This window comes from Grus americana, chromosome 25 (genome assembly GCF_028858705.1).
Source record: "Grus americana isolate bGruAme1 chromosome 25, bGruAme1.mat, whole genome shotgun sequence".
In the NCBI taxonomy this organism is placed as follows: Eukaryota; Metazoa; Chordata; class Aves; order Gruiformes; family Gruidae; genus Grus; species Grus americana.
This window is the reverse complement of record NC_072876.1, coordinates 5,370,472-5,394,102: the sequence shown is the minus strand read 5'-3', so window position 1 is coordinate 5,394,102 and position 23,631 is coordinate 5,370,472. Positions and strand designations below refer to the sequence as shown.

The following is a 23,631-nucleotide window of genomic DNA, read 5'->3' as shown; positions in this document are numbered from 1 at the left end:
ATTTGTGTTATCCCTCATAAAATGGCTTTATATTCCTGGAAGCAAGTGTACTGGCATTTAGGCCATTGCTGAGCAACGTGGGGTCAGCTGTTGTAGCTGGGGTAGGGGTTGTACTAACATTTGTAACCTCTGCTGCCTGGATGCTGCCTTTTCATCTGGCAGTGGATGCAGTGAACCTGCAAAGGTGGGGAAAGCATTGCTCAGCCATTTTATAGTTGGGGAAGCGAAGGCCCAGAGAGATGATGCTATCCAGTGATGGTGATGCAGTAATGGAAGCCAGGACTAGAGTGCAGGTCTCCTGACTCTCTGCCTGGTAAAGGGAGAACCAAGATCAAGATTTAGATCAAGAATGTGGTCCAGGGGAACCACAGGTAAAGCCCCGTCAGCCCTTTTCTTGCGGCATGGCACCTGGTGTGTGGAAGATAAGGATCTGCTGTTTCATTAAGTAACTCTGGCTCCATGCACAAGGAGATGTATGGACAAAGAGGGGCAGGAGATGACCTTCCTAGCAGCGTTTTGATGGAAAGGCCTTCACTGTCATGATCCTTCCTCCCTTGTGTCGTTTTGTCCCCACTTATGGATGAGGAAAGAGAAACTGAGGTAGTCTGCAGTGGCGTGGCCTCTCAAAGCTAGTTATCGCCTGGCGGGGAGAGCCTGAGGCTGTGGCTCACAGGCCTGTGCGTCAGCCTCCCCCTCTCCTCCATCCTGCCATCCAGGCTATTAAGGATGATGGTTTATCATGTAATGATAAAACCCAGTTTCCGGCCATGCTGTTGACTCACTCCGTGTCCGTAAGCAAAGCACTTCATTCCTTTCTGGCCCTCAGTTTCCCCATCAGTAAAACAGGATAACGACATTGCTCTGTCCCTCCAGGCACCTGAGCTGTTTCTCTGATTGCTTAATGGCTTCAGGTGCAGGACAATCCCCCCTGCCCCCAGCAGGGCTTTATTGCCCACCTGGTCTGTGCTCTTGCCTACCCTTTGTTCACCTTGGTGGTGGAAGAGGATATAACCCTCTTCTCCTTACTCTGAGAAGACTCCAGTGGATGCCACAGGCAGAAGAACAAGGACTCGGATGCAATTTGGATTAGCTAAACATTAAGCTATGTCCAGGTGGAAATGAGTACCTACAGCCCTGGAGCAGCATTCCTGAGGTACAGGTCACAGGACACGTGAGTACGTGTGTGGGGTCTGCAGGCATGGGAAGGGACCTGGTGTGCAAGCCTGGAGCCAGCCCTCTGTCGTGGCTGAACTCCATCGATTCTGGTTTGCCTGGAAAGAGTGTTCTAAAAATTGCTAGTCTTTCCTAGCTAAAGTAGGTGAAATATTTATAAATCCATCCTCTAGTGGAGACCTTTTGCGTAAGCATCAACCACTCTGACTTTAAAACATGCACCACCATCACCACCCCCCAAGCCATCTTGTGCTTCTCATCCAGAGAAGGGGCAGCTTTAATTGCATTTGTCTGGAACGGTTGCACCTATTTATGGGTACAGAGACCGCAGAGATGGCCGTCAGCAGAAAAAAAAAAAAGGGATTTCTGGGCTTCCTTGCTTTGCTCTGCTCCCTGTTGTATCACGTTTGCTGCTGTGGCTGTAGTTCAGTGTCACTCGTGCCGTGAGGTGTGCACCACGCAGCGGGGTCCCAGCCGGGGGCTGCCCCACTTTTGGCAAGATGATGCAAACCCGGGTGGGGGGGCGGCGGTGCGCTCGGGCTCCTTTCGGCCCCGGAGGGATGCGCTGAAGTGCGGCCGCCTCGGGCGGAGCGGGGTCCGCCGGGGGATGGAGGGGGGCTCCGCCCCGGTCCCGCTCCGCGCAGCCCCGGCCCCGGGAGGCGGCGGCGGCGGCCCCCGGTCCCGGAGGCGGAGCCAGCGCCCGGCGCGGCGCCGCGGGCTCCGGAGCCACATCCTGCAAAGGAGGAGCGGGGCGGCGGCGGGACCGGGACCGGGGCCGGGCGGCGAGGGAGCCGCATCGCCGTGGCCGCCCCGCGCCGCCGCCCAGGATGTGGTGGGACGAGCGGGTGTCGGCGCGGTTCCGGAGGAACCTGCAGCCCACCCTCACCTACTGGAGCGTCTTCTTCAGCTTCGGCCTCTGCATCGCCTTCCTGGGGCCCACGCTGCTGGACCTGCGCTGCCAGACCCAGAGCTCCCTCTCCCAAATCACCTGGGTCTTCTTCTCCCAGCAGTTCTGCCTCCTGCTCGGCAGCTGCCTCGGAGGGGTCTTCAAGAGGACGTAAGGCGCCTGGCAAACTCATCGCACCTCCCGCGGGTGGGCTTAGCTCTCCGCAGCCCCCCCCCGCTTTCCTCCCGGAGGGGGATGGGCGACCCCAGCCACCCCCTTCCCCCCCCACCCCCGGCTTTGCCTCCCTCCCTCCCGCGTTCTCCCGCGGGTTTGCATGGATGTGGGATGCTGCGGTCCGCGTGGGAAAACCCTGCCCGAGTGGAGCGTGTGCGTGTCCCGGAGGGGCTGCAGCCCTCTCGCCGGAGTGGCTTGGAGGGGGGGGGGCTTCCAGGAGATGTGGGGTGGGAGCTGCTCTGCTGCTCTCCTCTTCTGCACGGCTTCCACCCTTGGAGAGAAGCTGCCAGCTCCCCTGGAGCTCAGGGCAGAGAGAGCCTTAGTGTGAAGTTACAGCCAGAACTTCCTGGAGGGTATTTTCTTTAACCTGATTGTTTATCACAAAAATATTGTTGGAAGCCTGTTTTAATAACCTCAGTGTCAGAAATCCAAGCGTTGTCGTGCTCCCCAAGGAGTTTGGGCAAACACGAGGCGAGATGCGAGTTAGTCCTCGCAGTCTTACTGCTGCTGGGGACGTGGGCAGAGGCAGTGCCTCGGCTGCGCGGGGTGGCCGGGCACAGCCACGTACTTCATGGGCCAGCAGGAAAACTGGGTGCAGCCAGATGGGGATTTGCACTGAGCCTTCTGTCCAGGATGTGTTTTAAAATAAATAATACACGATGGCTCAACCCTAAAGATCGCCACATAGGCATTTGATTTGAGGCTCGATGACAGCAATGCTCTGCTGAGAATCAGCTGGCTGTCACTAATTCTTCAGGTAGTGATGCAACACGTCAGGTCTGTGTGTGTCTCATACACGTCATGTATATGTTTAACATGTATATGAGAGACCTTTGCATTAATCCTTTGCTGCTTTAAAATGCCCATTTAAAAATGTTTTGTTAAACTCTCGTCTTGTGAATTGTGGAGAGTGCTGGCTAACGAAGATGGCATTAGAGCACCTGTTAAGTTACCAGCCTGGTGCAGCAGACTGTCCCACTCCCCCTATCCATACAGAGCCCAGAGGGCTGATGGAGCAGCCGGAGCCGCTCTCTGTCAAGCTCTGCTGGGAGAGGAGGTGTGAGGTGGGGTGCACGGGAATGGGGATGGCACGTGGGAACCTTGCCCTGGGTCTGACACAGATCTGAGACTGCTGGGTCAGCAGGCAGCTGCCAGCCCCCAGTCTGCTTCACGTGTGTTTGAAGGAGCGATGAAGGAAAATGCGGAATTCTTTCCTCCTGACAGGTTCCTGCCCTTGGCCAGAGGGTTACGCAGACTCGTTTGGGGTTTTGTGCTCAGACCCGCAAACTTTTAACTTTCTGCAACAGCACGTTGGGGAAAAGAGTGTTTGTTGCTCGCTATGGTTACAAACCAGGATGTGTTTGTGATCGCAGCCTCTTGGAGCAACGTGCTTTTGCAAAGTGTCCACAAGCCCCACTGGGGAGCGGCAGCCCTGCCAGGCAGGCGGGTGTATTTTGGATAGTTGTAGCTTGCGAACGTTGTGGGGGGGTTACTCGGAGCAGTACGGTGTACAAACATGTGGGTTTGGATGAGAATATTAACTGCTCAGACTCTGAGAGCTCCTATACTATCTCCTCTTCAGGGATGGGTAGATCAAGCTGTCCTGCTAAGGATTTCTACTTCTGGGCCATGCTGCAGGTTAATAAAGCAAATTGTGCTGGGCAGGGAGGAGTGCTAGACAGGTCATCTTTTCTGGTTAGGAGATGGAGAGCTGCTGGTAGAGGGTCCCAAAGCGTGACCTGCCTGCAAGCCAGCCAAGCCGAGGTCTGGCTGCAAGCTCTGTTTAGTTCCTAATGCCTGAGGAACATAGACTTTGCTTGCTTTCGATTAAAATGCGTATTGGGCTGAGCTGTGCTCTGAGTGATGGTCTCACAAGGGAAAGCAGTGTTGTTACTGGGTTTTGTGGTGGGGCCTAAATAATGGTTTGGTTCCTCTCACCAGAGAAGTTGCTGAATGCTGGGTCGTCATCTCTGTCTCTCAGCCCAGCTGGAGTCCTGGAGCACCACGATAGCACCCATCCCCTCTGTAACTCAGCGCAAGCCTGAACTGCCAGAACTAGCTCTAGAATTCCCTCTCGTGTGAGATTTCAGGGAAGAAGAAAGTTTGCTGTTGCGAGTTTCCCTGAGTGATGTAGAAACGCAGTTGTTGCCTGCAGTGCTGTGCACCGGAGACCCGTGTTTGCTGCGTGGTCCCTTCCCTGGCTTCTCAGGAGGCGCAAAGCCGGAGCTGGGGGGTGAGCAGCTCTCCACGTAGCTGCAAGGCACACGAAGCTCACGGTCAGGTTCACGACAGGCTGCTGCTCTCTGGTAACTTGGGGCTTGCCGAGTTGTCATTACAAGCTCTGCTTGAGATGAATACAACTTTTTACAGGGTATTTGTGTGAGTGGGGTTTGGGTTTAGGTAGAGCGTGTGCCCTGGCTCAAGCCCTGGCGCTGCTGTGGTGTTGGTAGGGGTTCCTCAAGTAAAGACAGCCCTGGCACCTTTGTGTGAAGCACACTGAAGACTTCTTTCCTGATATTACCTGGACTAGATGCTCAGAAGTGCCTGACATGTGAGACTGCAAATCCAGCCAGCAGTGTTGGGGTGGGAGTGCTGAAAGGACTTGAAACCCTGCCTAGACTCAGAAACCCAAGTGGGAGGTGAGCTGTTTGGTAAATCCACCGCTGAGCACCTGGCACTGCAAACTCCAGGGGTGAGGTCTGTGCACCTGCATCCCCCACTGCTCTCCCTCTTGCTCCCTTTTCCTTTCCCATTTTGCTGGATTTTAAGCTTGCATTGTGAAGTTAGTCATGTTCCCTCTCTGCTGCTGTTACACACATTAGTGACAGAAGCACCAGAGTAACTGAGTGCCCATGCCCCAGTGTGCTGCTTTTTGTTTTTACATTCAGAAACTGCATTTTTGTGTCCTCCTGTATTTTTTCTTTTGCTCCCAGCGTTTGGGTCAGCCCTGGGCTAGTCCTGCTGGTGTTAGGAGAGGAGGGGGCTGGTAGGTCTGTTGCTGTGTTGGAGCCCTGAGCAGGCTCCGCTCAAAGGAGCGATCCACACCGGGACCTGGAGGGCTGGTGAGATGGGACCCTTTAACCCCTCTTTCCTCTTTACCCCTGGGCACCTGTGCAGGTCACAGCACATCAGCTGAGAGCAGATGATCCTGTTCTCTCCCTGCCCTTCAGACTCCCATCTTCTGAAGGTTTTTGTTGAAGCATGTGGCTGGCGTGTGCAGGACTTCTTCCCGCAAAGGAAAGCAAAGCCTTCTGTTGCTGAGAGAGCAGAGAGCACAGTGACTTGAGCATGAGCTCCTTGGGGGAGGCGATGCTCCTCAAGCCTGGCTGGTGCTTCCTGTTGGGGACAAGGGTACCCGAAGGCAGATGTGGGATAATCCATGCCTCCTTCTTCCATGTCCTCACCTCATTCCCTTAGGGCTTTGGGTTTTTAATTATCAGTTTTGCAAGTCTGAATTAGCCTGATTATAATTTTTCTTCTTGATGTGAGGGACTTAGAAAATGCTCCCTGGGGTGGGGAAAAACATACTTGAAGCTGAAGAGCACCTGCTGCAACGGGAACCCCAAGGTGGGAGTTTATATATGCTGTGTGGGAAGGAGAGCGGAAGCTTTGCTGGCTGTGACTACAGGATAGCATTAACCATCCTAATCCTAAAGAGGAGATCAGTCTAAACCTTTTGAGGGGAGCTGCAGACCTTCCCTCAAGCCTTGTGATGGAGCCAGGACATGCTCTAGGTGGTCCTGAAGCAGAGACAAGACTTGTTTTATGTACTGCTGAAGCAGTGTATGAATCCCTCGGCTGGCTGTTCAGTGCCCCCCCTGGGTGCTGAGCAGTGTCCTTCAGCTAGATCTGGGGGATCTGGCATGGGAAGCCAGCAATTTCTTGGTCCCCCCTAATGCCAGAGCCAGGGAAGGGGGCAGCAGGGCTGTGGGCTGCTGGTGTTTGGTGTGTGTGGGGGTGCAGTTGTGTTGTTAACATCTTATGGCTGGAGGCAGGAATCTTTGCTCACTGGGGAAAAATGAGGTGATCCTTTCAGTGCTTTTTAAGGATATAACATCATCTGCAATTAATGTTTAACTCTAGTAAGGAACATGCTCCCCAGCCAAGCACAAGCAGAGCTGTGGTTGTTTTGCTAGGGCTGCAGAAGAGAAGAGGCGTTTCTGGGATGTCTCCGTGTGCGTTTCCCCGTCGCTCCCGGCTGGGGATTCGCCAGCTGCTGGTGCCTCTGCCTCTCTCCCTCCTGCTGTACCCTGGAGAGTGCTGCCTCGTCTCTCCAGGCTCGAAGCTGCTTCTCTCTCATTTGCTGGTTGTTTTCCTGCCATGACTGTGCACGTCTCGCTTTGCTCCCTCCTGCCCCCCCCCCAAATCTCACGCTGGCTCCCCACTTTGCTGTCAGAGGAAGATCAGTAGTTACAGCTTTAACCTTGGCTCCTCCAGCGTGGTCTGGTTGATGGGCGAGCGAGGCTGGGCTGGGAGATGGGAGCACACCGAGGTGCTGGCACAGCAAAGCTTGTGCCACCAGGCAGGAGAGTAAAGGAGAGGTGCCCTTGGCCCTTTTTTTTTTTTCTCCCCGGTGCTGTTGGAGTGCAGTGTAAGCAACAAGCAGGATGTGGAAGGCTAAATCATTCTGGGTTTGCAGATGACTGAGGGCCATGCAGAAACGCAGTGACATGCCCAAGGCCAGGCCGTTCTGGACAAGCAGTCAGGGCAGGAGTGCTGGCCGCGTGGTGCCCAGCAGCCACAGAGACTCTGCTGTGGCTCCAGCCTGTGCCTCCTCGTAGCCTTCTCCTCCCTCTTTGGGCAGAGCATGAAGCTGTGTTTCGCTTACGGGTTACGCGTCTGCAGGGAACGTACGTGTGCATTGCCAGCCCTTTGCTGTGGCCAGGCGGCTGCACCCCATGTCCCCCAGCAGCAGACCCCAATTGCTAATTAGCAACTCCTTGTAGTAAGCTGGGCATTGCTGTGGGCTTCTGCCAGGGCTGGGAGGGGGTGTGCCTGTGCTACTTACTCTCTGCTGTGACTTTACAGTCCCATCTTTCTGCTAGTTTCAGTGTTTCGCTGTCTGGTCCCTGTTTCCTTCCTTCCTTCCTGCCTTTCAACTTGGCAGCTCCGGAGCAGCGCGGTGCCAGCCTGGGCGCCGTTCTCCAGCGAGCTGGCTAGCGCTCGCCTCGCACCGAGAGCAGCCTCCCAGCTCAGCCAGGCAGGCCTGCCTGTGCCGCTGCCAGACTCGAGATGTGATGTACCAGCTTTACCTCTGCCACACACATCCCTTGGGCTTCTCCGGTGGAACGCGTGGGTTGGAAAGCGGCTGCCCGCACCAGGAAGGGCAGCAGTGCTGCATCCTGCCCCACCATGCTGGGGGACGGGATGATGCTGCCAGAACAGGCGACACAGGGCACGGAGAGGGAACTGCAGCGGCTCCTCAGTGCTCCCTGGGAGGCAGGACAGGACAGGACATGCAGGCAGGTCTGGGATGACACGGTGATGTGGATGCCGGCAGCTCTCTCGCTGTCGGGAACTGGGATTGCCCAGCAGCTCTCATGCCTGCTCGTGCAGTACAGCCCTGCATGAGAAATGCCCTGGAGCCACTCAAAAGTCATGACACGGCCTCCCCTGCGTGTACCAGTGTCCCCTTCTGTTCCCAGATCTGCCCAGTTAACAAGGGAAGGTTCTCAGGTCTTATTCTGCCATGAAATATGCAGAGCTTGGGTTGAAGGGGTGGTTACTCTTCCCATGAAAGCTGGGTGGAAGATCTGCCTCTGAGGCATCCCCCTCCACGCAGGAGATGGCAGTGCCCTAGGCTGGCTACGGCTGCGACGTGGGGGTGCAGGGTGTGTGGCATCTCCCTCGTCAGAAGAGCCAGCGCTGGAGCTGCGTTAGGCTGCTAATGCCCACGCCACCGACTGATGTGGGGCTGAAACCGGGAGGCGGGGCTGTGTTGTGGATGCTGCTCTCGTGGTAGTAATTCTGTCCTGTCTTTCCTCTTTCCCTGTCCCAGGTTGGCTCAGTCCTTGTTTGCACTCTTTGCCTCGTCACTGGCGATCTCCTTGGTCTTTGCCATCATCCCTCTGTGCCACAATGTGGTGGTCCTGGCTGTGGTCATGGCTGTGGCAGGACTGGCCATGGGTTGCATCGACACCATCTCTAACATGCAGCTGGTGAAGATCTACCAGAAGGACTCGGCCATCTTCCTGCAGGTGAGCATGGAGCCTGTGTCTCCCCTCTGGCTGTGCTTCCTCCTCTGAGGAAGAGGAGTGAGGATCTTGGCCAGCCTCCCTGCAGAAAAGAGCAGTAAACCCCCCCGGTCTACTTGCGTGTCTCGTCTCTTGCAGGCCCTTCACTTCTTCGTGGGCTTTGGAGCGCTGCTAAGCCCACTGATAGCTGACCCCTTCCTCTCGGACACCAACTGCATCCTCTCAAACTCCACGGCCAATGCTTCCAGCAACCTCCCTCACATCCGCAAGTCCCTGGTCCCGCACCATCCAGGCAACTTGTCTCATTACGACCTGCCGATGAAAGGCATGGTGGTCACCCGTGTCTCCTACGCCTTCTGGATCATGGCCCTCATCAATGTAAGTGCTGCAGCTGGAGTGGCCCAGGCTGTTGCTGGGGATGTCCTTGCTTCTCTGCTTCGCAGGCAGTTGTGGTGTTTGGGGGGTGTCGGGGTGTTAGGTGATCCCAGGGATGGAAGGAGGCATGAGGATGGCTGTGCTGGTCCACAGTGAAGGTTTGTTTTTGCCAAGTGCCCAGTTTCCAGCAGGTGCCTGGGGCAGGAGGACAGGACTCTGAAGCCGAACCAGCGGTCACCGCACTGTCTGATGCGATAGGGTCAATGTACCGTCCTGCGGGGATTTGTCTGATCCCTCTGGAAGGGGGTCGTGCCCCCAGCATCCCCCCGGGGTGGGAGTTATACAAGATAACAGAGCTGCAAGGTTGTCCTCTGTGGTCGGTCTGGGGAGGAGCTCGGTGGTGTGGGGAAGGCTTGGCGGGAGGGTGCTGTGCAGTGCCCGTGGGTGACCCGAGTTATCGGGGCCGAAAGCTTGATCGGGGTGGCCCTGCCTATTTGTTACGCTTCCCCGGAGACTTGCAGCAGATGGAAAAGCCCCGTGGCCCTTTCCTTGAGAGAGGTGGGGTTCAGTGCCCACCTTTGGTGCCCTGCTGAGTCCCAAAGCTGATCTCCAGCAAGCTGCTCTCACCTGTGGGCTGTGGGCTCTCTTTGAAGTGTAACCCTGTTCCTTACCCTCCCAGTTAATACCCGGATCCCAGCTTGGCTAAATAGAGCTGGTCCCTCGCGGGGCTGCGGCCACCGTCGTGCCCGTCCCTCTGCAGCGGAGTAGCTAAGCTGCCGCTGTCGTTTCCCTGGTGGCAGGAGCCCTGCGAGCCTGTGTGTAATTGTCCGCGTAGATTTGGAGCGATAAGGGCAGAGCGTGTTGTCGCAAGCGAGTGTCGGCCCTGTGGAGTGGTGCTGTGCGTGCCAGGATCGATGCCGAGGGCAGCTCCGCTCAAAACCCACAGAGCACACGGTTATGCTGCGTGCGTGGGAATTCCTGCTGGTGGGGGGGGGCTGGGGTCTTGATCTTCCACCGCTCCGTCCGCACTAGGCAAAAGGAACAAGTTTCTTTGTGTTCTTGGTCTTCCCGTTTGCTGGGTAACTAACACGTACCCCAGCGCACCTCTTCCCGGGCTCTCGTTAGACCGAGGCCAGCGCAGCGCGCTGACGCAAGGAGAACAACAGGTAACCCAAACAGCCGGGCAGGTGCCGTAACGAGTTTCTTGTGCAGAAGTACCAGAGGAACGCGCTCTGCCTAGGAGGAGAAGCCAGCTGTAATTACCTCTGGCTGCGTGTGCCATGGGAAATGCGCTTTTAATTACACCGCAGCGTTATCTATTTTCCCAGTCAATTCTGAGCAAACTAATTTAGTTTTGAAGGCAGCGTTTAATATCTGCTTCAAATATGACGATGTGTCTGATGGGAGGGTGGTTGCCAGACCCCTCTCTGTTCCTAGCAATGTCCCGTGGACACTTTGGGAGCAGGATGGGACCCTAGGCTGAGTCCTGCTGTGCCCAGTAGCCGATGCATGAGCTGGACTTGTGCATCGCTGCACACTCAAGTGTGGTTTGCACGTGTGTGCACATCCTGCGTAGGATCACTGGGAATACAGCAGGGAGTCCTGGGGTGCTGGGACAGTGATGGTTTTGGGGATGAGGGTTAGGTAACAAACATCAGAGGAGCGGGGAGTCGGACGTGTGCTGAGTAAGCTATAGAAATGGAAACCAGGACCAGCAACTTTGTTATAAAATGGTCAAAAACACAATTCCATCCCAGTTTTCACAGGGCTGTGTGTATTCTGACAAGTCACAAGCTGAAATGATTCATTTCAATTTCTTGCTTTGTTTAAAGTGGAAATGTCTCAATTTGACTCTGGCATAAATGCAATGTGTAAAGCTGACAGAATAGTCGTTTTGATGTTATTGAAGCAAAATGTTTTTGCTTTAGTAAAATTAAGTGGTTCAACATTATCAAAATGAAGTGCTTGGATGATTCCTGGCCAAAATTTTTCATTCTAAGAGAAAATTTTGGCTTTTCATCCAGATTTGGAACAAAAACATATTTTAAAATTCAGTTTCCCACAGAACGGAAATTTCATCATCCAGCCCGTTCCAAGGGGTTGGAAATCAGGAAAATGTTCCTCCGAGAGGGATGTGTTTGTCCGGAAGGTGGTTTCCCAGGGGAAGTGCGGGACGCTCCATTGTGCTTAGGTTGCTTAAAAGTAGCCTGGATACAATCGCAGGGATCCGTCCTGTGCTGCCGGGGGGAGAGACTGAAATAGAAACTGCAGGGAAGGAGCCTGGATTAGACCCACTCTTAACTGCGTGATGCAGCAACTTGTTGAGTTTATAATAATGGTTAAAAGCTGCCGGGGCAGGGGAACGTCCCCGGTGATTCGGTGAGCGGAGCTGGAGGGCTGGGTCCAGGCGGTGGGGGGTCTTGCCTTTCAGCCCGCGCAGGCTGCCAGCGGGATGCTCGGATGCCCCTCTCCTCCTTGAAAAAAGAAAAGCCCTCCACCGAAAAAGGCAAAACAGGGTTGCCCTGGGGCAGGGGGGGAAGCCCGTGAGCAAATGGTTATCGTACCAAAATCTCTGCCTGCTCCAGAGGGAGGGCTGGTCAGAGATGGGGACTGGAGGGGTCCAGCTTGGTGTGGCTGGGGGCTCTGTGGGGCAGGGCGGTGCTTTTATAAGGACCGGTGTCCTTGTTCCAGCAGCTGTGGCTGCGGCTCATCTCTGGTTCTTGCCCTTTGGGCTCCCTGCAGGGTGGGAAGGCTTTGATAGCTCTTTGCCCTGTGCCAAGCAGCCCGGGCAGCAGAGGTGTCAGTCCCAAGAACACTGAAGCTACTTTAGGAGCTGAGCAGCAGGATCCTGTTGTAAGCACGGTGGCCCTGCCCTGAGTGTCTTGGCAAGTGTCCTGGGGCCAGCGAGGCTCGTTGTCACCACCCAGCCTCTCCAGCTGGGGCACGTAGGAGCTGCGGATGGGGAGAGGGGCTCAGCACCCACCCGGCAGCTCGTGGCGGGGGCAGTGGAGGGGACAGTCCTTGAGCTGTCCTTGTCCTGTGGTCGGGGTAGACTGCTCCTCTGGGATGGATTTGTCCCTTTGCTTGGTGGAACGTGCCCTGGCAGGGCTCTGGTGTCTGGCTCTGCTCCTCTCCATCTGCCCGTGTAATAACTGATCTGGTTTTGTGGATGCTCCGTCCCCTGTATGCACCCCAGATTTGTGGCTGGCCCCTCCTGTGGGCTGGGTGGCCACAGGTGACTGTCCTCCAGGCCATGCGTCAGCCACGGGGCTGGCTCAGGATGGAGCCCTGGGAACCTGCTTTCTCTTGAGCTTGATCCTTCCCCACTTTCCTGAGCTTGCTTTGGAGTGGTGGCAGCCCGTAGGTGAGGGCTGTGCTTCTCCAAAAGCTGGAGACTCACCCATGGTCATTTCCTACCAGAAACAGCCAGCGCTGGCGAGCGGCTGATGGGGTCAGAGCACTTGTGCACCTGAGGCACTGCCAGCTTCAAGGTGGTACAGTCTGGATAAAGCAAAAGGGACCTGCTTGCTTTAGGGATGAGGATGTGGGGAGCAGGGATGTGCCTATGGTGTGACTGGGAATTGGGGGAGCCCAGAGCTTTTCTGCACAGGCACCGAGTGCTCCTTAAGGCTGGAAGTGCCCAGAGCTGTTATCTGTACAGCCAGTCCCTCTGTGTGGTGGTTTTTTTTGTTTTTTTTTTTTTGTGCAAAATCTGCAGTTTAGAAGAATAAAATCTGGTCCTGACCTCCGGAAGGATTAGAACTATCAAGCAAATGCGTTTTTCTTCCATGGGACCGAACTAACTGTTCCTATTCCCATTGTTCCCAGAACAATGAAGTCCTCATAAATGAATTCAGGCAAGAGAGGCAGGGCAGGGGGGGAATTCTCCATACATTTAAATCATACCATGAGCCAACAAAAGGCAGGAAATTTGGAGCTAGAGCTCACACTTGCTCACAGACATGTAGAAAACAAGCGCTCGGTGGCTGGAGAGTGAGCTGTCACTTAGGATTTCCTGGCTTTCTCCCCCAGTTTGTTGCAGAATAAACACCACTTGGTTGCGGTGGGAGGAGAAGGGAGGGCTGGCGAGGGGCAGACCCAGCTTCATTTGCTTCCCTCTGTTTTCTCTCCCAAAAGAAAAAAAAGAGTAAGTCTGTCTGGTCTTGGAGGCACCACCAAGTCGTGGGTGTGCGCAGGGAGTAGGCTTGTCCCCGGGCACGTGGCAGCGAGGGAGCAGGGTGCTGGGGGGCCTGATGCTGCGGCTGCTGCGTGATGGAGCTGATGGGCAGGTACCAGCCCGCGCTCCCCGGGTGCATTGGCACCAGGTGGAAAGCCCTGACTGCAGGGAATGGTGCTGGTGGGAATGTTGGGTGCTGGGAGCATCCCTGGGTGTGCGGAGGGCTCTAAGGCAGCGACAGCTGAGAGGGCAATGGCTGGAGGCTCCTTGCTCTTCAGCCTCTGCTGAGGGCTGTTTGAAGCAGCGTGGCTGTAGCGGTGCTGTGATCGTTGGCCTGGGAACCATGAGCTCATCTCTTATGAGATGCTGAGCAACCTCTGCTAATGGCTGGAGATGGGCAAAGAGGTCTTAGATCAGCTTGCTCTTCCCTCACAAAGAATTTCAGCCACAGAAGGTCTCCCATTAGAACTGTTCTGCTCTCCATAGGCAAAAGCTACTTTTTATTATTATTCGTTGGGCAGAATTGGCCAAATGCTTGGAAACCAGAACATTTTGGTTTTGAAGGGCTGCTATGGTGCTTCATGAGGTTTGTATTTAGGTGCCTTCTGTTCCAGTGTCCCTGTTCCCTGTCCTAGGTGAAGGGTCCCCAGCCCACCTGGCATCCCACAGGGACTGGCAGGAGATGCCCCAGCCATGCTCTGGATTGGGAGTCTTTGCTCCCAACTCAATTTTTTGGTTTTTTTTTTTTTTTTTTTTTCTCCCCTCCCTACCAGTTCTCCTAACAAGCCTCCGTCCCTCCTGCAGCGACTCCTACCCCATCGCCAGCCCCTCTCCTTGCTCTGAGGTCAGGGCAGCGCGAGGCTGCTCTTGGAGGTTAATTCAGGCACATCCATTGCAGATGCTGAATGCGGCTTCCTAAAAGGCCCTTGTGCCCAGGGAACCGGACTGTATTTTGTGTGACTTGTCGTGCTTACCTGCCCCTCTCTTCCTCCCCAGCTGCCGGTCCCCATCGCGGTGTTTTTCTTGCTCTACAAGGAGCGGATGGTGCCGTGCTTCAATGGCAGCAGCCACCCGCTGCTGTCTGCCGACGAGCTGGCGATGGAAACGCGTCCTGCAGAGAAGGAGGATCTCTCCACCACCGTGCAGAGACCCCGTGCAGCAGGAGGTGAGCTGGAGACACCTCTCTTATGGGTTTGGAGGAACGGGGAGTGAGCAGGGGGAGAAAAAGCTGTCTGTCTGAGTGTCTCCATTGAGTTTAACAACTGAGATCATCACTGCTGTCTAAGGAGGAGACTTTCCAAAAGGTACACGTGAACGTAATCCAGAAATACCCAAACCATCCAACCAGACAATTTGGTGCCCGATTTCCCTTGGATTGGATGGAACCACAACTGATTAGTATCCTGCTGGTGGGACTCCAGGCTACTCTTCTCCAAGCTGCCCTGAAATTAAACCTGGCCTCCCAAGTTGTTTGAAGCACGCATGAAAGTTGTGGCCCTTCGTTTCCTTCTGGGTTTCGGTCAGGTTTTGAGCTGGCTCTGACTGTTCAGTTTAAAAGTGGTCATCGTGCTGCAGAACGCTGATTTTTGTGAATCTGCAAGGAATAAGGACAGCGCCTTTGTTTGAGGGGAAAAGTTAAACTCCGGCAATAGTTTGCTCTTGAACTTGTGACTACACCCTGTTTTGGGGACAATAGTAACATTGTTCTTTGCTACCCAAGAGAAACGTATCAAAGTAAATTCTTCAGCTAAATAGTGAATCTCGGAAGTAATCATATTTTAGGGTTATTGGAGGAGCATTTAGTGTTATTATAGAAGAGGTGGATTTACCTGAACAATAAAAGGAAACTTTAGGGAATACTTGAAGGCGGAGGCAGTTAGAAGTGGTGAGGTGCTGCAGGGAAGCATCATAGGTGTCCCTAATGGTGTGGGTTCTCTGGTATCTGATAAGGTTGTGCTCATCTGATAACATTTCCCTCAGCTGAGACACTGATGGCTTCTTTCCTCAACCCAGCTGCCTGTTTTCATACAACCCATTGGAGCTTCATGTCCTTCAGATCTCTGTCTTCCTCTTAAATGCAGTTGAGATTAGTCCTTAGAGAAGCAGGAGGACTGTATGCTGACTGCTGCCATCTTTGACGGACGCCTCTGTGCTGCCAAAATCCCTCCTTCCCCATAGAAGTAGTGAGAATTTCATCTTTGTCGTGCAGGAGAAACTCTCATCTGCAGAGGACTCCAGGTGCCGTTACCTTTACACCAGCCCTTTGCACACCCCAGAGTGGTGTGATACAAGCGTGAGGATGGGACAGTAGGGAATTCCTGGGGTCCTGGCCCCCAGCTTTGGTGGGCTGTGGCTCCCAGTGGGCTATTCAGAGGAAGCAACACTAGCTGTGAGTCTCTCACCCTCTTTCCCAAAGTTGGTTTATTTTGATTAAATACCATTTAGCTGAGGAACGTGAGCTACCCTGGGCAGGACTCTCCTGTGTGGTGGTACCAAGGATGAGGGCTCTGAGCACGAGTGCTAGGGTCGAATGGGCTTGTTTCTATTGACCGCAAGAGTGGGGCCAGCAACGCGTTGTTCCTAAATGGGAAGAGGAGCACAAGCAGCTACAGTAAGAGAAGTAGCAAGTATCAAGGAGAGCTAGGAGCCCAGTCTGTGGACAGCAGCCCATAAGCATATTTGTTTTCTGAAAGTTTTATAGGTAGGTAAAGAAAGAGGTTGTGCCAGCAGAGGTTAGCAGTGCTTCACGTTGTTCACCGTCCTCTATGAATCTGTCTTGCAGCTGAGCACAAAACAAATCCCTGCCGCGGGCTGGCAACCACCCAGCCCCAGGGGGACGTTCCAGCTAAGTTTGCTTTGCATTGTTTTTCACCAGGTCATGATGACTTATTTAGCTGCTGCCAAAGCAAAAACTTCAGAGGGGCTTCTTACACCTACTTCGCAGTCCACATCACTGGGGCTCTTGTTCTCTTCATGACTGATGGGATTGTGGTGAGTTCAGCTGATGGAGGGATCTTGTCTGAGCAAAGCTATATGGCTTTACTTCCTTCCGAATCACTTGTAACAGCCCAAACCCAGCACATGTCCTCTGCGTGCAGTGGGCTGGACCGGAGGGTCTGCAGATGCAGCAGTCTGGTTCCCAAGGTAGCTCGTTCAATCCTAGTCAGGCTGATACATGCCCCACTTCTCGGGAGGGTTTTGTAGCTTCTCCTAGACTCTGTGTCGCAGCTAGATTGCCACTAACCTAGCCAGTTTGGAGCTGGAGTTGTGATGGTGTCTACTTGTATGCAGCGGAGGTCTCTTACTTCAGCCAAGAGGCAAGAACAGCTTCGTTTTATTTCAAAAGAAGCGGTGACTCTTTGTATGACGGGTCTCCTGAGCTCACAAAATCCAAGACAAGGGCATGCGGGATGGCGCAGTCTCGCTGTAGGTGCCTGGCAGCACGTCCCTGGCCGGCGCAGTCACAGGGGCTCGCCATGTGTAGCACTTCTGTCCGGGAGAGGAAGGCTCGCTCTTGGCTGGCGAGTTGCTGTTCTTTTTCTTTCAACAGTTTTGTCTCGGTCCCCTCATAGTAAAATACTGCTGGGTCTTCCTAGGGCGTAAGACAGGGTCCTGAGAGGCAAGCGGGGGTTACACAAAGCAGCTGTCAGACACAGGAACTTTCCAGGGCCTCCATCTTCAAGGATGACCAACTCCAGGTTCTTAATGTGATATGGTATACGAATACGCAATTCTAAAAGGACAAGACAGTCCCTAGGGAAGAGAGCATCGCTGCAGATAAGAGCCTAGCGTGCATTTTACCTAGCAATGCTGCTAAGCCTTGCCCTTTTAGGAGAGCTTGAGCCCTGTGTTCTACTTCTGGTGGAAGCCTGTCTCCAGCTGCAAACCCTGGGGAACAAGGTTCACTGAGGTTTGGTAGCAAATCTGTAGGTGGGCTCTCCAGCACTATCACAATATTGTGAACTTTGAGGGACAGGTTGAATTAAAGATGCAAAGCCTGTAAATCATCGTGGCAATGTGACATGCTGTTTGTTTTCCCCGCAGGGAGAGTACTCGGGCTTCATTTACAGCTACGCAGTGGAAGAGCCTCTCTCCGTAGTACATAAAGTGGCCGGCTACCTGCCCAGCCTCTTCTGGGGATTCATCACCCTGGGCAGGCTCATCTCCATCCCTGTGTCCTACCGCATGAAGCCGGCGACTATGGTCTTCATCAACGTGGTAAGGCTGGCTTTGCCATGTTTTCCTTCTGCTTGCCTCCAAGCTGTTGTCTAGTTCTGGTTTTGAAGTGCAGAACTGGTAGATCTGCACCAGGCTTTTCTCTGTGTGTTTGCAGCTGACTCCGATGCACGAGGAAGTGAAGACTTACAACTTGATTGCACTGCTTTTCCGAGCTTGCTCCTCAGTTAATCTAACTTTAGATTTGTGAAAGCACCTAGGGAAGCGTCTGCCAACTTTATTTACTTTGCACGCTGTCTTCTCTGGCGTTTACAGGGAATCCAATGCCCCTGTTAGCCATGGGGAAGGGAAGGCAAATAGTTCAGTAAAGTCTCTGCTCAGACTGTAGCAGCTGTCAAAGAAACCAACGTGATGGGAGGTTGCTGAAATTAATAAACCCATCCACTTGAAGAAAGAGGAAGGAGTCCTTTAAGGATATATAAGAAAGATGCATGTAAGGATGTGACAGACAACAGGGAGGGAGTTGTTCCTATTTACACTTTGTACGAAAAAAGAGAAGGAACAAGTGAGAAGGCAGTTAATTTACAACTTATTTAAACCAGATGTTATTTTGGTAGCAAGTTTCACAGTTAATATTGCAGGGCCAAGAATATATACGAGGGTGGTGAGAAAACAGGAGTGGCAGTTCACATTGGGACGCTTTGAAGATTTAGGCCGATGTCTTTCACAGACAACACAGTCATTTAAACAGACTTTTAAAACTGAACTTGGATACCAATAGCTTACAGCTAAATGAAATGCAATTATTTTAAAAATGAGCGTAATCTCCTACTATAGTCACTACTTACATAGGAGCAGGGAAAGCTCAGCATCAGCAGATCTGTCTCGGGTATCTGATACAGTCTCATGCACCTCCTTGATGCATACTACTGACTTACTCACTCGTCTGAACCCTGCAATGGCTCTATTAGCAAACCTGAGGACAGGATGACTCTAGCTGCTGCTAGTATTTGGAGAGAAGAGGGAAGAACCTCCAGCCTCGAATGGAAGCCTCCTCGCTTCCCCTTAAAGGCAGCAGTAGTAGTAGCATCCAAGGGCAAAAATTCCCTTGACTAACACTGAGCCCTTTGCACAACGCTTGCTTGTTGGTACTGCTATATGTAGTAAGATACACCAGCTCTTGCAAGCCACTTTGGCATTATAGCAAACTGCAGTTTGAACTCAATTCCTTTAGATTCCAAATTGCTCTGGTGCACATGCACACGCCCATAATCGGGGCCTAAACAATAAAAAATAATTGAGTTGGTATTGCAGAGCTCCCTCTGCTGACTCCATGCCATGGCTAACTGCATCTCAGATGGCTTTGCTATTACTTGTACACTACAACAAGCCTGAGGTGAGGGCAGGCTGGTTTAAGTTTAGTTGGTTCCCTGCCTTTACTCCTGTGATGGGTTTCTGAGCAGTTAGGGAGAGTGAGTTAATTTTTTAACGTGCTGAGTAAGATTTATTAGTGATTGAGACATGTAAATCCTACGGAAGCAGCAGTACTATTGTGTTCAAAGCTGCAGAGAATCAATCTTAAGTCTCTACCTAATGGAGGTGACAGATGACTTGTATGTAGTCACTTTAAGTCCTGTTATAAAAAGTAACAAAGTCTTTACAGTAAAGATAGGTGGATTTTTATTTGGCTAGTTACTTCAGTTTTTCAGAGACTGTGATCACTTTTCAGTATAGTTTTTCTTTTCCAAACTATTTTCTACCAAAAAAAAAAAAGATAAAATACCTAGAGTCTGTTGCAACTCCGCATCTACCTTCCTAGTGACTCTGTGTGTTGTTCACAGGTTGGCGTCCTGGTAACCTTCCTCCTGCTCCTGATTTTCTCCTACAGCGTTGTCTTCTTGTTTGTGGGGACGGCATCTCTGGGGCTGTTCCTCAGCAGCACCTTCCCCAGCATGCTGGCCTACACCGAGGACATCCTGCAGTACAAAGGTGAGCAGGGATTCGGGCACGCCTGGCAGACTTTGAAAGCAGGCGGGTGTTTGGGACTGGAGCTCAGATGCCATCACACCTGGCAAGGCCTTCCCTCTTCAGGGATGGGTGCCTGGAAGAGAGATCTACTTCTGAATGCAATGTTTATTCGTGCTTGTAGGCAGAAAACCAGCCTGCACAAATGCTGGCTTCGGTGTCCTAATGACTTCTACAGGCTGGGAGCCAGATGGGTTCGGGGACTGACAGGAATGTCTGCTTTAGAGGCTTACAGGGAGCTAGGTTTGAAAACATCATCCAGATTTTCAGTGAACTGAAAATCCTCAAGTTTGGCCAGCACCTACAGGAGATCTCTGCCAACCTCTGTCTCTGGGGCAGCGATACAGAAGAATGAAAATCTTTCCAGCAAGAAGCAACATCACCTCTGCCAGCAGAGCCAAGTGACAGAACAGGAGCTGGGTTTCTGGCTTAAACTTTTACCTCTCTGCACTACTGCAGGTTAAAGAGGCATTCCCAACACAGGATGGGAACATACATGAGTAGTTGTAGATCTGGTATGGACAGATCCATGAAAGAGCAGTTTAAAGAAGCTACAGGCTCATCCTGCCGGCTGTCTCACATGCTCCCTGCCACCATCACTTGCACTATTTCTTTGCAGGCTGTGCCACAACCGTGTTAGTGACTGGAGCTGGAATCGGAGAGATGGTACTACAGTTACTGGTGGGATCGGTAAGTGTAGACAAGGAGTGCCAAAAACTGATTGGAGCTTTTAAGTAGAAACCTTAGTCCTGGTTTTGGACAGCTGATGGGAAAAGCACTGTGTTACCCTGGAGCTATCAAAGAGTAGAGCTCTTACTGAATGCTAATTAGGTATTTGAGATGATGTCTATTTATGATGAGATGTCTGCTCCCTTGTTTTTTCCCCCCCTTCCTATTGCAGATTATACATGATCAGGGCAGCTACAGTTTCCTGGTCTGTGGGATGATCTTTGGAGGCTTGGCCTTTACCTTCTACGCTTTCCTCTTGTTTTTCCACAGGATGTACCCCAAGCCCTCATCAGGTAAGAAAGCACTAGCACTCAACCCTGCTCTATAATGAGAGGAAGAGTGGCACACGCATCAATACAGAACCAGGGTGCAGCACTTCAGCAAAATGCAAGGAAATGTTTATTTTACTGCTGCTTCCCGTCCCCTCTTCCTGCTTTGACTTGCCCACAAAGCCTTGGCAGCCACAGCTCAGGGTTTGCTTTCTTTGCTGTTGGAGAAGCGAGGGGAAAAAGTAGGAATGTGCTGTGGATCAGAGGGGAACAATAAACCACAGAGGCAGCTAGCTGTGAGAGCACTACTGTGCTGCTGCAGAGCTAGCAGGAGTAAGTCCTCCTAGCACAGACTGCACAAGCTTCCCGATGCTGTTCCCTGGCTAAAATCCAGGGACCAAGTTTCTGCCCTCCAAAGGCAGCTGTCAGGCACTGGAGAACAGCCTCACCGATAAGGAAATGGTCTCACCTATCACCTCTGTCTGCATCTGCTATTTGTTTTTATAAGCACCTTTTACAAAAGGAGCACTGCATGACAGGCAAAACGTTTGCCCAGGTTACTGGTGGGTGATAGAATAGCAACAGCCATGGTTGGGAGAGCTCATGCACCTCCCCTTAAAGCTCAACATCAGCCCCTTCAGATGAAGTATTAATGTCCATTTTGCAGATATGGATGGTGCCTCACCTGACAAACCAGCAGTAATGGATGACACTGGACAGTATCAGCGCTAAAGAAACAGCCAAGCCCTAGACAAGCAATAAAGCAACACAATTAAACATTACTATTAAGGATGATTTCACACTTAGTGACTGAATCATGCAAGTTTTCTGCAATCAAAAGCACGTTAGATTGGGTAAGTCAGAATCAAGAAAACATCCTACAACACTGCATCAAGCTAAGCCCAAGGTGCCAGTGTCACACGTACCAAAATGATGACTGCAAGCGTCAGACTGTCCTGGTGTCTGAAAGGCTACAGCCTAGGGCAGGGATGGTGGGAGAACAGTTACTCTGGCAAGTGAACTTTCTTCCCAATTCAGGATGGGGGGGGGGGGGGGGGAAGAAGAGGTTCTCTCTGTTCTGTATGTGAGACTGAACTTCTCCTGGCTTGGTCATTGAATGGAACAGATCTTTCTTTTGGCCTATAGCATACAGAAGCCCCTACAACTTACAGCACAATATGGGAGTTGAATTCATTTTTTGCACAGTATATCACCTCCATGTGTACTTCCAAAGGGGAAAAATTACACAATGGTAGAACCCACCAAGTGCATGGTGGGAGCAGGACCTATCAATATTTGCACAGTTGATTCTTGTATACTACACAGTATCAGACATCTTCACTAAGACACTAAGCATGCTAGGGCCTTGATTATTAAAATAATTTGCTCTTTTTTTTTTTTGTCAAGAATGAGTTGTGATGGTTTGTTTTGCTTTAAGTCACTAGTTTAGCTGCTACAGTTGCAGTGTCTTTTAGGGTGGTTTTATGTCTAGCTTCCAGTTGAAGCTTAAACAGAGGTATTTGGGAGCCAGCCTCCAGCTGCTTAATCTGTGCAATACTTACTCTACCAGGTGCCTTCTGTAAGGTACTCTCTAGCCCACGCATGACCTAGTCCATGCTATGAAGAAAGGACTGGCTTTAGATGAGTGTAAAGCTACATACATCTATTATCTCTTCAGTGAGTGATTGGATATGTACTTTTTGCTTTAACTGCTGTATGTGGATGTACATATGTATGGGTGTATATAAAGCAGTGTTTAATTAAAGATGATTGATTGCTAGATTCTCAGCATGACTGGACTCAGGTAACATAAGCTGTTTCTGGCCAAGATTCTCAGCTACTACCTTCACCAGCTCTGGCTTTCAAAGTCAGATTAAATCTGAGAGTTGTTTTTAACATTTCTATTTTTCTAAGCAGGAGATCTTACCTTCCATAACATATCTACAGGTGGTTCTGTAGAAAACTCCTCAAAAAGAATCGACTTGTTTAACTGACTTTATCTATCTAAAGCTGAGAATACATCTGGCCAGTGTAGGAAGGAGGTAAATGCAGTTGAATGTTGGGCTCAACTCATCATCTGTGGATGCCAGCAGCCCTCCTGCCTCACATCCAGCGCAGTATGTGCTGCAATTCTTCTCTAGCACCACAGGATGCCACTGTTACTCTCCTTGAGACACCCCCAATGAAAAGGGGTATACCACACAACCCTTTGCAGCAAAAAACCCCAATCTGTCACTAATAGAGCCCCTCCCACCATGACAACATTCTCCTCTCTGTACAGAGGAAATGAGCATGAAACCATACAATGAGGGAGTTTATTTTGAAAGAAATCTACTCAGATTACATATATCTCACACCAGGGACTGTCAGCTATTAAAAAAAAATCCAAAAAACTATCATCTTATGTCCTTGCAGATTGGTAATCGGTAGCTAAATGCTATTGCCAGAGTAACATTTCCTTTGTTAAAAGTGTATCTGTCAATTCAAATCTCCACTTTGCTGTCAGCACTATGGAGCTACTCAAAGGAAACTTTCACCAGAATAGTACCTGATTTGGCAAAAAGACTGTGCAGCACCACAAAGCCAGCAACAGCAACCCCATCTCTGTCTCCATTCAAGCAAGACAGGAGGGAGCCAGTGCTGCTGTGAAGGGACAGGTTAGCTCAAGGTCTGATGAACTCCCTCATTATCACAGAACAAGCTGTGACTTTCAATTTCCTCTGCTGAAGGGGAAAAAAAAAAAGGGGTCAAAAGAGCAGAAACTTTGTTAAAAATATTTATTTAAAAAAATACAATTGTTTTGCATGTCTGGTTGCACATAACTATCAACATTATGATTGACTTGAATAATTTGCTACAATGCTTTTTTAAAGCCAGCTTGCATTATACAAAGCAAATCCCTCTGTCAGTTCTTACATAAAATAGTTTTCTTTAACTATTCCCACCCCATTTTTAAAAAAGATTGCAATACATTGATTTTTTTTAAGGTTTTTTTTTGCACAAAAATTGAAGCAATAGAAAAGTCACCTGATTTCTCAGGAAAGACCTTCATTATGTTTGAACAACAACTGCAACTATACTGCTCTTTAAAAGCAGCATTTGAAACTTTGAAGTGTCATTGCAGTGCACTTCCTCCAAAGTAAGTTTTACATCTTAGAACTTTGTCTCCCAATTGTATTCAAACCTGAAATGTGTTCAAATAACTGCATATCTGCTATAATCATTGATCAGACTTTTTTTTCCCAATACAATAGCAACACGCTGAAGGTCTTCCTAATATGTTATCTTGAAAGGTTAAATAAAAGCAAATTTAGTAACACTGAACAATTACTGAAAACTTTGGCTATTTATGTACTTGCATTACATACCAGCATTTTTTTAAAACACAATGGC

At 51.3% G+C, this 23,631-nt stretch overlaps 1 protein-coding gene across 2 annotated transcripts; it reads left to right on the top strand.

Moving 5' to 3' along the window:
* The first annotated feature begins 1,760 nt into the window (after window positions 1-1,760).
* On the top strand, window positions 1,761-22,016 carry MFSD4A (major facilitator superfamily domain containing 4A). 2 transcript variants are annotated; one of them, XM_054803613.1, is made up of 10 exons: window positions 1,761-2,230; window positions 8,292-8,490; window positions 8,626-8,865; window positions 14,036-14,204; window positions 15,915-16,030; window positions 17,084-17,257; window positions 19,057-19,204; window positions 19,860-19,930; window positions 20,240-20,262; window positions 20,906-22,016. In XM_054803613.1, exons 1-10 carry the CDS (start codon window positions 2,001-2,003, stop codon window positions 20,925-20,927), a joined length of 1,392 nt encoding a protein of 463 aa, XP_054659588.1. In that variant the 5' UTR covers window positions 1,761-2,000; the 3' UTR covers window positions 20,928-22,016. The 2 variants fall into 2 exon arrangements, with proteins under 2 accessions (XP_054659588.1, XP_054659587.1); XM_054803612.1 differs by having other exon boundaries at window positions 1,764-2,230; window positions 20,142-20,262.
* The last annotated feature ends 1,615 nt before the right edge of the window (window positions 22,017-23,631 follow it).